Source organism: Mus musculus, chromosome 2 (assembly GCF_000001635.26).
Source record: "Mus musculus strain C57BL/6J chromosome 2, GRCm38.p6 C57BL/6J".
In the NCBI taxonomy this organism is placed as follows: domain Eukaryota; kingdom Metazoa; phylum Chordata; class Mammalia; order Rodentia; family Muridae; genus Mus; species Mus musculus.
Window position 1 is genome coordinate 9,856,775 of NC_000068.7, and position 16,518 is coordinate 9,873,292.

The 16,518-nt window shown below is 44.8% G+C and overlaps 1 protein-coding gene across 7 annotated transcripts in view; it reads right to left on the reverse strand.

Annotated features, from left to right (window-relative positions):
• Positions 1-303: 303 nt before the first annotated feature.
• Positions 304-16,518, reverse strand: part of Gata3 (GATA binding protein 3) — a 30,876-nt gene continuing 14,661 nt past the window's right edge. For 4 of the 7 annotated variants that reach the window (XM_030247532.1, NM_008091.3, XM_006497354.1 and 1 more), the window contains exons 4-6: positions 11,987-12,132; positions 6,321-6,446; positions 304-1,880 (exon numbers count right to left, since the gene is read on the reverse strand). In XM_030247532.1, coding sequence (XP_030103392.1) covers positions 1,596-1,880; positions 6,321-6,446; positions 11,987-12,132 — 557 coding nt within the window. In that variant the 3' untranslated portion in view covers positions 304-1,595. The remainder of the gene's footprint in view (positions 1,881-6,320; positions 6,447-11,986; positions 12,133-16,518) is intronic. The other 3 variants (NM_001355112.1, NM_001355110.1, NM_001355111.1) reach the window with 3 other exon arrangements.

Here is a 16,518-nt window from a genome sequence, read left to right on the forward strand (position 1 = left end):
AAGGCGTGCGCCACCACCGCCCATCGAGTTTGCCACTCTCCCTTTAAGCTTGTCTCAGGAGATACTCAAGAACAGCACGTATCTCAGCATCTAACTGGAGGACCCAGAAGCTGTGCCTGCCCAGGGATAGATTTCTCTATACAATAGTAGAACTCACTATTCTCTCATTCAAGGGATATGATTTCCTGGTGAATAACTACCATATTTGCTTTGGGATGCTTAAAAAGAAAACAACTCTGAAATTAGCTGGTGCTACCAATTTCTGTAAGAGCTTGGCCGTCACGTTGATACAATGTTACTTTGTTGTTTTAAAATATTTTAACTTTATTATTATTTTTATAGTATTATTCCAACAGACTGTTTAAAGGCAGTGATCACTAATACAGAACACACAGGGGCTAACAGTCAGCCAGGTGGCTCTCAGGACCAGGCCTGTGAGTGGCCGGGTCTCTGACATGCATGTTGGTAGCTGGTACGCTGCTACCTTCATAGTTTAGGCTGCAAGAAAAGTGACGAAAAAGACAGGTACCGCCGGGCCCATAGAAGCTATTTAATAAATACCATCAAAAATAATAATAAAAGGAAAAATAAACCCTCCAGAGTACATCCACCTTAAGTCAACTGAAAGCAATCTAGTTTATTCAACCAAAAATCCAGAGAGAAAGAAAAAAAAAAACAAAAAACAAAAAAAAAAAAAACATTAAAACCAAAAAAAAAAAAAAAAGCAGTTCCTAACACTAGCAGTAAATAAATTTATACAACAATTCAGTCTGTATAATATGATGAAATAAATCTACATCTTTTCTTATTTTGGTGCTTCTGAATTATACATACAAACAACAATTACAGGGACTGATTCACAGAGCATGTAGGCCTAGCCATGACATTCTCAGATCTTCAGTGGGTGAGATCACACACCCATTGCCCAGATCTGAAATCTCTTTTGCACAGGCTCACAGCCTGGAACAAATGATTTGCCTACAACCTTTTTTTTTTTTTTCTTAGATTTTTCTTTCTTTTCTTTTTTTTTTTTTTTTTTTAATTTATTTTTTTCTCCCCCCCCCCCCTTTTTTTCTTTTTCTTTCTTTTTTTTTTTTTTAAATGCATCAAACAACTGAAGGGAAACAAAACTGACAGTGTGCCCATTTGGACATCAGACTTAGTGGTTTCTTCTGTATCTCCATACTTTAATCCCCCTATATTCCTTAAAACTCTTGGCGTCCTTCATGCCTTTCTTACAGCTATCCAGGTACAATAAAGTCTTCCTCAAATGTACAGTATTTCTTACAATATAAGTTATATGCAATGTTCAGCAATATTTTTTTCACAGCACTAGAGACCCTGTTAAATAGGGAATATGAGTCTGAATGGCTTATTCACAAATGGGATCCGGATTCAGTGGTTGGAATGCAGACACCACCTCGAGCTCCTTTGAAAAAAGAAGCAAACATTTTGCTTTCTGCCTTCAAAAACACAGATCTGTCGCTTTCGGGCTTCATGATACTGCTCCTGCGAAAAACGCAAGTAGAAGGGGTCGGAGGAACTCTTCGCACACTTGGAGACTCCTCACGCATGTGGAGCAGGGCTCTGCCTCTCTAACCCATGGCGGTGACCATGCTGGAAGGGTGGTGAGGTCCGAAGGAGAGGCCGGAGGGCGGATGCATGGGCGTCGGTGTGGTCAGCATGTGGCTGGAGTGGCTGAAGGGAGAGATGTGGCTCAGGGATGACATGTGTCTGGAGAGAGCGGCCGGGTTGAAGGAGCTGCTCTTGGGGAAGTCCTCCAGCGCGTCATGCACCTTTTTGCACTTTTTCGATTTGCTAGACATCTTCCGGTTTCGGGTCTGGATGCCTTCTTTCTTCATAGTCAGGGGTCTGTTAATCTAAACAAAGATCAATTTTTTTTTTTTTTACTTTTTTGCTGCCTTTGAAATGATAAAAGCTTTTGCACAGTAGCACAGGCCCCAGGCCAGGGATGTGTTCCTGTGTTGATTGCCTCTTCTTCCTACCTACTCCTTCCTTCTTTCCAGAGACCCAGGTACTGCAGGCCTTGGAACACAGGGCTTCTGATTCAGGGGCCATTGCTTTCAAAGCCCACAGGCCCCGAGCACAATTCAGCTAAACTCATCAACAGGGGAAGTTCGGGGCCCACCTAGTATCGAGTATATATCTGATGACTAAAATACAAAAACCTGTGTTACTTCCTCAACCTGTGTTACTTCCTTAAGATTTCCCTAAGATATTTCATGAGAAGATGGGGAATCAGGGTCGCCAGACACCATTGTTTACGTATATGATGAGTCTTCTCTGGGACTTGCCACACAGAGCCAGACAGAGTGAAGCCTCCTGTGTTGAAATCCACCTTTCTAGAAAACTGGGTCTCTGTGCCTTCCTGCAAGGTCTGGCTGTCACTCTTCTACCTGGCCTTTTCACAGGGTGATGTTCTGGAAACTTCCCCTGGAAATGTGTGTGTTCTGAGATTTTTGGAGGGAATAGGGTCCTAGGGGTGGAAGCCAGGGAGCGACATCCACAGCTCCGGAGCCTGTGCTAAAGCAGTATGCTCTTCCAAAGGATAACCCTGTGCCCACATCACCCAACACAGCTGCAGTGCTTCAAGGCTGTTGCTTTCCCCTTCCTGCTTCTGCACAAGCAACTCAAGCCATCCAATCAACAAGGATTTAACAACAGCCAACAGGACCCAAAGTCCTTCCATGGCTTGTAAGGATACTCACGGTCACAAGAAAAAAAAAAAAACATGAATGCATCAGGCAAAGATGCAAAGCCCTACTCTGGAGATTTGTAGGACATGCTGGCGTATACTTAGAGTGCAGAGACAGGAAGATTAGGAGGTCTGGGCTAGCATGGGCTACTAGCAAGACTCTCACTGAAAGAGAGGGGTAGGGGAGAGAAAGAGAGGGAAAGAGGGGGTAAAGAGAGAGAAAAAGAAAGAGAAGAAAGACAGAGAGAGAGAAGAAAGACGGGGAGGAGAGAGAGAGCGAGCGTGCACTCTAGGCTTTGATAGCTTAACATCCTTTTGGTTCCTACGGGACCCATCATCAAGTATATTACTATATCAAACCGATAGAGGCCTCTCTTCATGAAGAGCCAAGTAAGTGAATGTCACCAGCATACGTCTGACTCAAAGAATCAACTGCATTTCCGGCTGTGTTTCCAGGGATGCAACTAAGAATCTTGGTGGGAGGCAGGCAGGCCTACCATTCTAAGGGTAAAGAGCCACTGTATCCAAATTCACAGAAGAAAAGATCCAAAATAGCGAGAAGGACCAAGTTTCTAGGTTTGTTAAGCACATGACTTCCTAGTGCAGGCAGAGGTCACCAGAGAGGGCTACAGAGCCCTACACTGGAGCCTCAGACCTTATTTGCCCCTGTGACAGGAAGACTGGGTGAGGAGAAGCCAAAGAGCCAAAGTCAGTGCCAGAAAAATGTCTCAGGGCTCTTTCTCCAGGTTGTCAGGAAGATAAAGCCACCGCCCACTAGATGACAGGTATCCACCCCACACCAGACCTTCCCTAAGATAATGTCTAGATACATCACTGTGTACAGCGATCACTAGATGTACACAGCCAGATATCTACATATAATATCTGGTTACACCAATAGCTACACAGCCACAGATAGCTAGCTAGTCACAACACACCTAGATACGCTGATGCAGAGATAGGTAATCATCTAAACACCTAGATAAGAGGAGAGGAGCCCATGGCTTACATGTGCAGACACAGTATGGGCAGAGGACATCACACGCCAAGAAAATGGCCTTAGATTATTATCTCAGTGTTAAATACACCAGAGCTGCCTCTCTTGGCGAATCTGTGCTAAGCCAAAAGGAAGAAGAAGAAGAAGAAGAAGAAGAAGAAGAAGAAGAAGAAGAAGAAGAAGAAGAAGAGGAGGAGGAGGAGGAGGAGGAGGAGGAGGAGGAGGAGGAGGAAGAGGAAGAGGAGGAGGAGGAGGAGGAAGAGGAAGAGGAGGAGGAGGAGGAAGAAGTAAAAATTGCTTGAGAATGAGAAAATTCCCTCCCTCACATTAGGCAACCCCTGGGTCCAGGAAGGAATAGGAATGTACAATAGAGAAAAAGTCACTACGCTGAGAGCAAGCGAGCATGACTCAGCACTGGCCTCACACATCAAGCCCTGCCTTCCATCCCTGCTGCCTGCCGCACAGAAGAAATCATCACTTTCCAGTCATTACCACTCAAAAACACATACGCAAAGAGCTTCATCATAGCTCACCACCACTACTCAAAGCAGTACAGGTAGCTAGTTTCCTAGAATTCTATGGCTCCGTGGAGGTGGTAGAGAAACACACACACACACACACACACACACACACACACACACACACACACACACACGGCAGTTCATGGAGATCTTGTGGCACTGTGTGGTCAGATTGCTTTACCAAGTAGTGATGACACCCTGCTAGGACAGCTGAAATAGACTTTGCGCTGTCTACACTGTGGGCTTGCTGAGGCTCCCACATCATCAAGTATCATGGACACTCTTAGAGAGCTGCAAGTTGTAGCCCAGAAAATGCCCACACCGGCTATGGGGATACGTGGAGAGGCTACTAAACGCTAATATTCCAGTCCCACCAGATTGTAACCAACCGAAAGCCTTTCTAACTCCTCTGCCCTGTTATTTGAAAGCAGGGTTTGGTTTAACTGCTGCTAATCCTGTGTGTACCATGGCCTCAGGAATCGGGGGAGAAGAGCAGATTCTCCTTAGGAGGCCAGGGTTGCTTCGTGCTGGGCAATCCTGAGGGGGCCATGTCAAGAGATGTGAGTTCAGACTCCAAAGGAATCTCAAAAACTTTATCCCAGAGGGGGGGGGGGGGCACTTGGCTTCCTTTTCAATTCCCAGGTATTCCTGGGTAAAGTGAGTTACTTCGAGAATAGCCACAAGCAAAAATTTCTGCTACTTCCTCATTCCTCCCAGATTCTGCCAAAGGCAAAAAACTTCAGAAGAATCGGGTAAAGTTGAGGAACAAGAGAGTTGTGACTTTTTTTTTTTTTTTTTTTTTTGGCTTAGGAATAACTATACATTTGAGGTTGTCTTCTGCTACATAGTGAGTTCAAGGCCGGCCTGGGCAATAAGAAACTGTCTCAGGAAACAAACAAACAAACAAACCAGGGGTGGTAGACTCTAGTGACTGGCAGTTACCTTATGCTAATGGGGCCTAGAAGGCAGAAGTAACCATTGCTTTTCCCTAGCATTCCAACCTTAATTCTCCCTCCCCCCGCCCCCCCCCCAGTCATTTACAAGTGAAAACCTGGTTGGGACAGAGATATTTAATGAAATTTCAGTTCATGTTTGTCACTCGGGCCATTGGAAGTTCACAGCACAGGGACAGCCAAGGCCTGGTGTCCCCAGCAGTAACCAAATCTATCTGTCCCATTTGGCTCAGAAATGGATGCCAGAACCACAGATTTATACTTATTTATCTTTTTCCCTTTGTCCTGGAAGGGAGGTGAGCTCCTCCAGCCCCACCCCCACCTCAGGAGAGGGAACATCAAAACAGAACTATGATTTCTTATTTTGATTTTTGACATAGGGCCTCTTTATGTTGAACTGGCTGTCTGACAATTCACTGTGTAGGTCAGGCTGGCCCGGAACTCGCAGCAATCGCCCCCACCGTCTCCCCAGCACTGGAATTAAACCACCTGGCCTCGCTTTAGCACTGAGCATTTTCCTGTTTGCCAAGACTTCCCCCTTAAAGCTTACACAGGTCTGTGATATTTACCAGGTGTTAACCTCACATAAAAACACACACAACATGGGGAGTGCGCCGTAGTCCTCAGCTGTGGTGTTGTTTTTGAGGCAAGATCTTGCTAGTGTAGCCTTGGTTGGCCCGGAACTAGCTATGTAGGCCATATTGGCCTCCAATTCATGGTGGTCCTCCTGTCTCAGTCTTCTAAGTGTCAGAATTATGAATGTGCTGCCAAACCTGTGTTCCCTCTCTGTCTCTAAGCCCTCCCATCTCAGCAAAGATGTTTTCAAAACTATGTCTGGCCACATGTAATCCTGTCACTGTGGAAGCTGCAACAGGAGGACCAGAAGCAGTTCAAGGACAGCTTCCTCTACACATAGCATTCAAAGCTGGCCTGGGCTATAGAAAACATGTATCTCAGAAAACCAAGAAATACATATAATAAACTCAAGCCTACTGCATTATTTATCTGAACAAATTGTTTAGCTCCAAGGAAGGTGACTGAAACCCATCAGAAATCTGGATGCTGGTGAAGTTTCAAGGTCATGGTCAGGATGGCTCCCCACCCCCATCCCGGCTGGTTCCAGTCCCGCTTACATTATGAAGCTTGTAGTACAGCCCACAGGCATTGCAGACCGGGTCCCCATTAGCGTTCCTCCTCCAGAGGGTGGTGGTGGTGGTCTGACAGTTCGCGCAGGATGTCCCTGCTCTCCTTGCTGCCGACTGGGGATGAGAAGAGAGGAGAAGATAAAATTGGAACACACAGTAAATATGTTGGCAGAGCTATGAAGACTGGCTTGAAGTCTTCCAAAGACATCGAAAAAAAAAAAAAAAAAGACATTGAAATCAAAACCAGCAAGTGGGCCACATGAAAGTCATCAAGGTCCCACATCATCCTTGAGAAGAAAGATGTAGCCAATCTAGAGTCTTGGACTTTTTTGGGCCTCAACAGGCAAATACCGAACTTTCTTTCTCCCAATGAAGAGCTGGAGGAGAAGCAGAGCCCAGTGCCACCTCCCTGGGAACATTACCAGCTCCCTCCATCCCCAGTCCATCTTTTAGAGTGGCAATTTCCAATTAGCCAGGCTAATTTGGGTACCAAGCTCTTAGTCATCCCCAAACCCACGTGAATTCTTTTTCAAGAAAGATAATCAAAAACATTGATTTCTACCTCAACTACTGGCTGACAGGGGACAGTAAGAGCAAAGAAAAGGAAGGAGGGCTGAGCTAACAAACCACTTTCTAGATAGACCCCTCCTCCCAAGCAAAAAGTGCTAAATTAGTAGGGCATAGTGGTGCCAGCACTCTGAGGCTGAAGCAGGAGGATTACGGCTAGCTGAGGATACATGGTGGGAGAGGAGAGCAAGTGAAAATAAGCTATGCCAATACAAATGTAGGAAGAGAACCTAAAGAAACCCAATGCTGTGCATGCTAAACGAAAATAATGATATATATATATATCATTATTATATATATATCATTATTATATATATCTGCATATATATATGATATATATATGTGCAGATATATATGCAGATATATATATATATATATATATATATATATATATATATATATATATATGCAGATATTTTAGAGACTGCATCTCACACACACACACACACACACACAACTTGATTCTGAAGAGTGGAGTTCTACATCAGAATAAATTTACCCTTTCAGAAGTAAGTGAGTGTTTATGTGTGTACATGTGTGAGCATGTGTGTGTGTGTGTGTGTGTGTGTGTGATACACTCAGGATGCCATGATTTTGGAGCAGGACGGTCTAAGTCAACAAGCCCCCGCTCGATCACCCTGTAGCCATCCCACACAGCTGACAGTTTCAGACTTGCCATTCCAGGACTGCCGCCCTTGATATCTTTAGGTAGGTAGCCATTAGGTAAGGAGACAATCCAAAAGCAAAATGAAACGAAGCGAGACTTTGATGATTTAGTAGAAATCCTGACCTTCACCTTCCCACCCGGCTCACCACCTCGGTGAAGTTAAGTATTTCCTATGTGTTGTTCTCCAGGGAGGTGGAAAACAGCCACAAGCCAAATATCAGCCACATATTGAATTTTAATTCCTTGGTTTTGTAGACTTGGTGGCTCACTCACACCTGTTATTCCTGCACTTGAAAACTTGAAAGGCTGAAGCAAGATTGCAACCAGTGTGAGGCCAGCCTGGGCTATACAGGAAGTTTAAGGCCAGTGTAGGCTATAAAGAAAGATCCTGTCTCAAAAAGTAAGTTAAAATGTTCTTACTTAGCTCTGCTTTAAAAAACAAAACAAAACAAAACAAAACAAAAAACAACAACAACAACATGGAGAGATTTCTTTTACTTTTCGTGCATGTGAATTTATCAGCCAACTTTTCGACACACATTTTCTTAATGAAAAATTAAGCTCAGAATTATTGAAAGAAAATGGAACAGTGAACTATTAAAATGGCTCACAGTTAAAGGCACTCATAACAGAGGCTGACAACCTGAATTAGATCCCTAAACCTGAGTGGTGGAAGGAAAGAAATGAGTTATACAACTTGTCCTTTTCCTACAATGGCGAACACGTGCATACAGCACACAAGTGCGCGTCTTTTCTGTACAACCCCACATGCACGCAGACACACAAAATTAAAAGAAAATGGAGCTGTCGCCTCTAACATACTCCCCTCTTTTTCACCCTGAAAAGAAAATGTTAACTCAAAAATGAGTCTGGATACTAAACTAGAAATTAATAGTAAAGAAAAGAGCAGAAGACAAAGCATTCGGTTGCATTAAGAAAGTTCTGGAAACTGGAGAGTCAGCTCAGTGGAAGGGCTATTTAACAATAGAAAAGGCCTGGGTTTTATCCCAGCCCCTCAAAAAAGAAAGACAGAAAAAGTAGAGGAAGGAAGGAAGGAAGAGGGGAGGAAGGAAGGAAGGAAGGAAGGAAGGAAGAGGGGAGGAAATGGAAGAAAAGAAGGAAGAAGGAAGAAAAATCGGTTCTGGTACGATTTTTAAGAACATGAAGCTAAACACTCCATTGCCCTTGCCTTATCTCTATCAATACTGTATCAGGCACAAAGCCGCAGTAAACATGTTTGGAAACCGAGTGGCGATTTTAAATTCAGCTGACATTTTCTCTTCCTTTCAAACCTCTACATTATCCTCCAACCAATGTCCTGTGGGCTTTAAATAACCAAACTCAGACATGTTCCTCCCCAGTAATTCTTTTTGGGATTGTAAGGAGGTGAAATTAGAAACAGCCCTTCTCTCTCATTGTGGAAAGGTGCTGCCCATTTTGAAAATCAGCCGCTCAGACCCGAGAGCGTTGATGTTGATTCTGGTGCATTTGGCCACCTGCCTTTGTGAAATGTGATCATTTAATACTTAAATAACCATTTCCCTCTTGTGCTCTCTGGAAGAAAGTCCTACTGAAAACCAACGCCTAATCATTTGTGACAATTATGTTACATGCGATTATTATCACCTTCCAACGGCATTTCAGAAGAAATATTCAGATAAAGCCCAAGAGTGTCCAATCAGGCAACCAGCTTTCCCAACTCAATCATTTTGAATATATAAGGTAAATAAATAATGCCAACTAATACAATGAGTTCTCTAAAGAAAGAACTCAGTACATGCATAAATACTCCTTCACAGTGTATGGTAAATAGCCTAAGTACATGCGTGTGACAGATACACCTCTGGTAAGACAGAATTTAGGCAAAATGACAGAAGTGCAAAGAGCAGCACTGCTGGACTCAGGGGCAGAGGCATCAGGAAGTCCTTAAATTAGGCAAGTCACTCAACCCTTTCTAGTTGTAAAACATAAGAAAATTCTGGAATACTATTCGGGGGGGGGGGCACTGTAGATCTGGCCGTCAGTGCTCATCTTCTAAGCCAGTGTCAGATCTGTATCCCATGAAGAAGCTAGCTACATTATGGGCTGAGTCGTCATCAGTGGGGTCTGCAAATGTGTAAGACAAAATTAGCAAGCTAGAAAGACAGAGCCAAAGTGAAGGGACAGGACTGTAAGAAAGCAGACAGTGTGGCTCCAGTGTCCTTAACATGCAGGAGCCTAGGCTACTACACCCCAGCACGAAGGTAGGAAAAGGAAAGAAAAACAAAAACAAAAACAAAAGATTCAACAGGTTTGGAAGTAGAGGGCATCTAATGGGGGGAGGGCAGTCAGTGAGGGTCAGGGAAGGCTGGTGTGACAGCTCAGAGCACAAGGGTCCTTGTGGGCAAGCCTGATGTTCTAAGTTCTATCCACAGAACTCACAGGCCTCTCTCACACACACACACACACCCCATAGCATGCAGCACAAACCAATGTTAAAGTGATGGAAAAAAGTCTCCGTGTCTCTGTGTAGCATATAAATTGTAATGGGATTGAAAATATCAATACCTCCCGCAACCAGGGGACACCATGAAGATAGACAGCTTAACCTGTGACAGCCTGTGAGCTCTAGAATTAAAGGCAATCATTACTCAAGAGTTCCACAAACTTCCTATGAAAGGAAAGGAAAGGCAAACCTATATAAACTGGCAGTAGAAATCTCCCCCGTGTTCTCCATACAAACAGAGAAATTCTCTGCTGTCCTTCAGAGAACTCAGACCTTTTTTTTTTTTTTTTTTTTTTTTGGTCTTTACTTAAAAATTAAAAACTGCTATTGTACCATGACTTATTTCAACAAGAAGGTTTTTTGTTGTTGGTTTTATTACTTTTTTGGTTTTTTGTTAGGCCGGGCTCTGAGTGATTCACGGCATTCTTCTGCGGTGTGATCACACTCATTCAGAGCTAACACCTCCAGCCATCTTTTTTTTTATGCCTCTTGTTCTGATCCGTCTAAACATCTTGATGTTTAAGTTGGGGAAGCTGAGTTGTTGTTTATGAGTTATCTGTAGCACTCAGATATCCGGCAGCTTTTTCCTAGGAAGTTGGCTTCGCACATAAAAGAAAGGGGAAAGAAAAAAAAAAAAAAACTAAACTGCAATGAGAAGGGGAGGGGGGGTGAGACTGTTGGAGAAAAGAGCAAAGATCAGATAGGATGAGGCCTAGAGATCTAAGATTGCCAAAAAAAAAAAAAAAAAAAAGTTAAAGTCATGTGGGCATTTCCACCCCTAGAAAGTTTGCCCTTTTCTAAAGAGGATGTGAAAGGTGTTAAGTCGTGCTGCTGTCTAACGGGGAAGATGAATAGTGCTTTAAGGAAGCGGGTGTCTCATCTGTTTGGGTTTGCTCCACTGTTCTCCCTTAGAATCTGCATGGGGAAATGTTTAGCCTCCACTCGCTTGTTCCTCTGTTGAGCTTTCTGATCTAGCCTGCGCGTGATCACCCCCTGCTAATTACTCTTATTGTCCCAGGTATGTACCCTCACACCGTTCAAGCTGGCCCGAGGTTCCAGAGTCAAGTTTACAACTGAACACCTCCTGTCTGATTCCTTTCTAAATGCTCAATGGGTTGAGGTTCTCTCAAGGATTCCTAGTTATCAAGAGGCTCGGGAAAGAGGAGCTGTGTGCAGCAGAGCAGGAAACTCTCACGCCATGGAGAGTGAGTGGTGATGAGACCACAAGTCAAGACGGGAATCACATAAAGTTTTCAAAGTGTCGACCAAGAAGCAGATCAATACCAGAGACTGATTCTAAAATTCGGTTAAGTTACCATCAATCCCATGGCCCCGGCTAACTACAAACTCAGTATGTGGCTGAGGCTGTCCTTGAACTCCTGATCTCGTGGTTCCACCTCCTAAATTCTGGGATTACAGGAGTGTACTATCACAACCTGAAGTCCTATTAATCTTAAAGCATGGATATCAGCGGTTCATCTACAGCGCTGGGTCTGGAATGGCCTCCTCAGAGACTTCTACAACTTCCAGAGAATGTTCTAAATGGTTCCTGGGATACTTCATTCTCCACATTAAATCTCTGGCCCCTGTGACACAGCAATTATTGACACAGTGGTTCTGATGTTGCTAAGCTTAGCTACTCTATCAGGATATATGTTTCAGATGGGATAACCAGTAAGTTAGTATCCTTAAATTTCAGAAGCGATTTAACCATGAAAAATAAAAATACAAAGTTTTTTTTTATTTAATTTGAAAAAGTATAAAAGGAAAAGAGATAAAAGAAATAAAAGGTGGAGGAGAAACAGTAAAAAAGAAGGGAAGAAAAATAAAGGAGAGAAAACTACCAGGCCAGTTTCCTGCAGAAAGCCATTCTTCTCAGAGACGACACAGAAAACGTAAAACAGATAAATGAGCTCAGTACTTCCAAGAACTTACCAGCCTTCGCTTGGGCTTGATAAGGGGCCGGTTCTGCCCATTCATTTTATGGTAGAGTCCGCAGGCATTGCAAAGGTAGTGCCCGGTACCATCTCGCCGCCACAGTGGGGTAGAGGTTGCCCCGCAGTTCACACACTCCCTGCCTTCTGGAAACAAGGTCACAGATAAGTCACTTAGGGAAGGAAAGCGTGTGAAAACGAGGTAACACTTAGAATGATGAGGGAGGGTCTGTGAGATCCCTCAGCAACCTAGCACTTGCCCCCTAGCCTGAAAATCTGAATTCCATCCCTGAGACACACAAAAACAGAAAAACAAACCCCTAGACATGCATTGAGATCAGAAGGGAAAATAAAACCAAAAGCACTTCCAAACTCTTACGACTGAGGAAAATAGTTACAAAGTGATCCAAAGTTAACAACCCTTAGTGCCCTGACATAACTCTTCCAGGATACAAACAGACCTCAGGTGAGTGAATTTGACATGTCCCACTTGCTGAGGAAGATAGAGCCGGGAAAGGGGGGAAGAAGGAGGGAGACTGAATCTTAACCATTTCCCTAAGACCATGCTGTGCACAGATCAGTCTGTGGCCAAAGCCAAAGACTGCTTTCATTTTCCTCCAAAGGAAAAGTAAAAGAAGCAAGGGACGGTGATCCAGTTCGTCACCGGGCCCTTCTATATAGACCGACTAGGTAACATAGATCAGGATGGGAAGAAAAGAAAGATTAACCAATGGCTAGAGAGATAAACAGATAATAGATGGACGTATACATTGATCAATTGGCTGATTGAGTAGCTAAAACGTCACATTTTTTAACTTCCAATAAAACTATAAATGCCCCTAGTTACAAAGTCATCAATTAAGACATAGCAGGATCGACTCATCCACTATCCTCACAGTCTCCCTTTCAAAAACTGCCAACATCTCCCATAGGTTTGCAGCTGCTGTTAGAGGAATTGAAGTCAGCTCTTTAGCCCCAGCCTGGCCAGCCAACGGCTGATGGAAGAAAGCACAGATCAGCCTTTAGGCAGGAGATCTGCAAGAGGGGAAAAGCAAGTAGAGAAGAGGGCAGAACAGATACAATAAAGGTCAGAGACAGAGTAGGAGGAGTGGTAAGTTAGTCAAGGAGGTGGGGGGATGCTGGTCCCCTCATTAACTGAGGCTCCCACTGCAGCTTCTCTTTTTCCAAAACCACAAATAAACAAACAGAAAAGCAGCCCAGTCAGGTTTGTTCACTCCCAGGAGCAAGGCTAAAGCTAGACAGGGACCCACTCCAGAAAGTTCCTCCGTAGAAATAGATCCATGGAAGAAAAGTGGCCAAAGAGACTTCTTTCCAACATCCGAAGGGGAGAAAGATTCTGTCTGCAAGAATCTCTTTTACTTTGGGGAATGGAGAGAGAGACACTAGAATGGTTAGTTCCTCAAGCCAAGGAGGGAGTGGAGACCGTAATCCCCTACAGGGACAGGCAGCTCAACCACAGTAAACCACAGAGGTGAGGAGACACTCAGGATAGAGGGAAAAGTAGAAAAAAAAATATATATATCCCCTCAAATATATGGGGTGTGTGTGTGTGTGTGTGTGTGTGTGTGTGTGCGTGCGCGCGCGCGCATGCAATACTAGAGCACTTGTCTAACCATGTACAAGGCACTGGGTTTGATGCCCTGCACTTAAAGGGATCTCTTTGTCTTGAGAGATTAATCAATGACAAACAAAGTAAAGAAAGAAACTCCAGAAGATCAATTGGGAATTTTGGCCTCCCAGAAAAGGAACAAAACCTACTTTGGGAGGCAAAAGACTTAATGCGTTTAAAAAGGCCCCAGGTCATACCCAAAGGAGCAAGGGGCATTCACACTCATATGAGTCGCTTTCTCCAGGGCCATTCTAAGAAGTTATCACCACAATTTAAGTCCAACCCTTTCTACCAAGTGACCAGAAAACCATGAAAAATATTCTCATTTTACCATCCCCATTACTCAGGGACCATGTGTAAATATGCCTTTGCAAAAATGATTTAAGCAGAGTTTTTTTTATTTTTCCCCCAATCCGGATTACAGAAAAGGTTCCTTAGTTTGGGGGAGAACTCTCTCTTGTAATCCTGGAGCCTCTGGGACTAGATGTAAAACATCACACGGACAGCCAGAGGTACTTCCCCAGGAACTAGGCTAACTCTTTCTAGTTCTCCTCATAGGTTCTGGGCCGCTTCCTAGTCAGACAACGTTTGTGTAGGATCAGACTCTGATGGGTCCTGGCTAGTGGCTGTGGGGAGACTGAGGATGGGTGGGTGAGGAAGCACCAGCTGTAGAGCCATGCATGACCAAGGGGCCTTTTGGCTCTGGCTTCTCAGATGTCCACTGCATCCACAGCCAGCATGCTGGAAGAGAGCAGCATAGGCCATGATCCAGCCAAAGCCTGCTTTTTAATCCTGTCTGCACAGGGGCCACTTAGGCTCCCTTTCCTCTGTATGCACTGTGCAGAAAGGCACACTGAAGCTTGCTGGCTACATGCTCACTCCCTGTACCAGGCACCGTAGGAGGGTAGTCAGGAGGCTGCTGCCCTGAGCAGCAGAGATACCTAGGCACCCTGACCCTGCTGAGGGGACCTCCCAGTCTGTGGCCAGGCTGATTTCCTTTCCTCTGTTAGGCAGGAGGGAGGAAGACAGCTTCCTTTTCAGAGGGCTCTTGAAAGCAGAGAACTACAACGGTTGCTCTCAGGCACAGCCCTGCACAGTAGAGCAATTTTCTGTCTTGATTCACTCCATACTGTGCTGCCTTGCGTGTGTTTTTCTCTTGTCATTTCTCCTTGCCTCTACTGTGACTTCAGTACACAGCCAATTTTCCTAATGGAGGGCCCGACTCTCCTGCTTTCTGTCTTCCCCTTGCCTTTACCCCCTGTCTGCTGTGAGCTGCCAGGCAGACACCTCTCTTAGGTGACAAGAACCACAGAGCTGTGAGGCCTTTTGACATTCAACAGCCATTTTCAAATGCCCCTTGGGCTTCTGACCGAAACCCTGAAACTGGGCTGTGTAGGAACAGGAGGGTAAGATATTTTTCTCAGGAGGGTGGAAGGAGATACCCACATCCAGAAAGTGGTCCGGGAAACTGAGGGGGAAAAAATGGCCCTTCAGGGGTAGGGGTTGAAGGGAGCAACAACAGCAGCTTTGCCTTTGATTCACAAAGAGAGATCCGGGACCTAGATGAGACCGAAAGCAAAGTCGTGAAGAGAGCAGTGCAGGCCCTGACCACAGCTTTCTCTGAAGAAGCACAGGACAATCCTGACTGGCACCCCTTTTCTGTCTCCTCCAATAAAAGCTTCTGCAAAGAGGAAAGAGAAAGGAAGAGGGGGAGAGGGAGTGCAAGGTGAGGAGGGAGAGGGAAGGAAGAAGGGAAGGGAAGGGCGGGGAAGAGCGCTAAACCTAAGAGAATCCCCTCTACAAGAATTCTGACTAGTCTACCCTCTGCATCCGGAGGGCTTCTAGAAACTTCTCTCTATACTCCAAAAGTCCCATCTCCTTTGCAGGTCAGGCACACCACTCTTGCTTTTTATGACTGTGAGAAAGGAGTTTAAAAGGAGGAACTAGAAAACCAAATTACAATAATTTCCCTCCTTCACCAAAATAATAAACAAACTTTATGCCTATGATCTGGTTTAGAAAGGGTCCACCCAGCACTGACCTGTCTCTGCCCCTCACCACCACCCCCATCCCCGGTCACAAGCTTAAAGAAAGAGAGGAGAAAGAGAAGCAGATCAAACCAAGGGCAAAAAGTGTGCAGATCCAAGGAGTCAGAAAAGAAACCTGGTCGGCAAAGTCTTTTGGAAAGTCAGAGTTCCCCTCCCCCTCTCAGCCACTACTTCAGCCTCAGAGAGCAGGCTCTTCCCAGACCTCAGAGCCTAGCCAGTATAGAGCATTTCTGTTTTGCTTTGTTTTTAAACCCCACTGCAACTTCAAAACACACAGGCTTCTGTTCCTTGATGTTAGCCCCCCAGCGGAACGTTAGGAGGCAAACAGTCCCCTCTGGCTGTTTCTAGTCCACCGCCCTCACTTCCCACAAGCCCCGTTCTTGCCCAGGCACCTTCAGCAGACCACACTGCCCCCTCGGCTCTCCTTCCTCTAGCCCTCCTTTTGACTCTACCAACGAGGCTACCTCCTTCTCCCTCCTGCCTACTTTCATGTACTGAACATGCAGGTCTGAGTTTTTCTGTCGGCCTAACCGCATCCGGACTCTATTAAAGTTCCTGGCCCAGGATAAACAATGCAACTGTCGCGTGCAGCCGTCTGAAAATAATTGGATTAGCTAAAACATATCAACTAAATAGAGACAGTCCTGCTCAGGCAGTCAGAGTGAATGTCACCCTAGGAAGAAAAACAGAAAGAGAAAGGGAGGAAGAAAGAAAGAAAAGAAAATCCTGAAACTGCTCTCCTGCTCGCTGGCTGGCCCTGTAGTACCCTCTGAAGTCTTCCAGACCTAAGCACAACCTAATGACTGCTCATACAGCCCTTTATAGACAATGGATTGTTTTTGTAACCATTGCAAT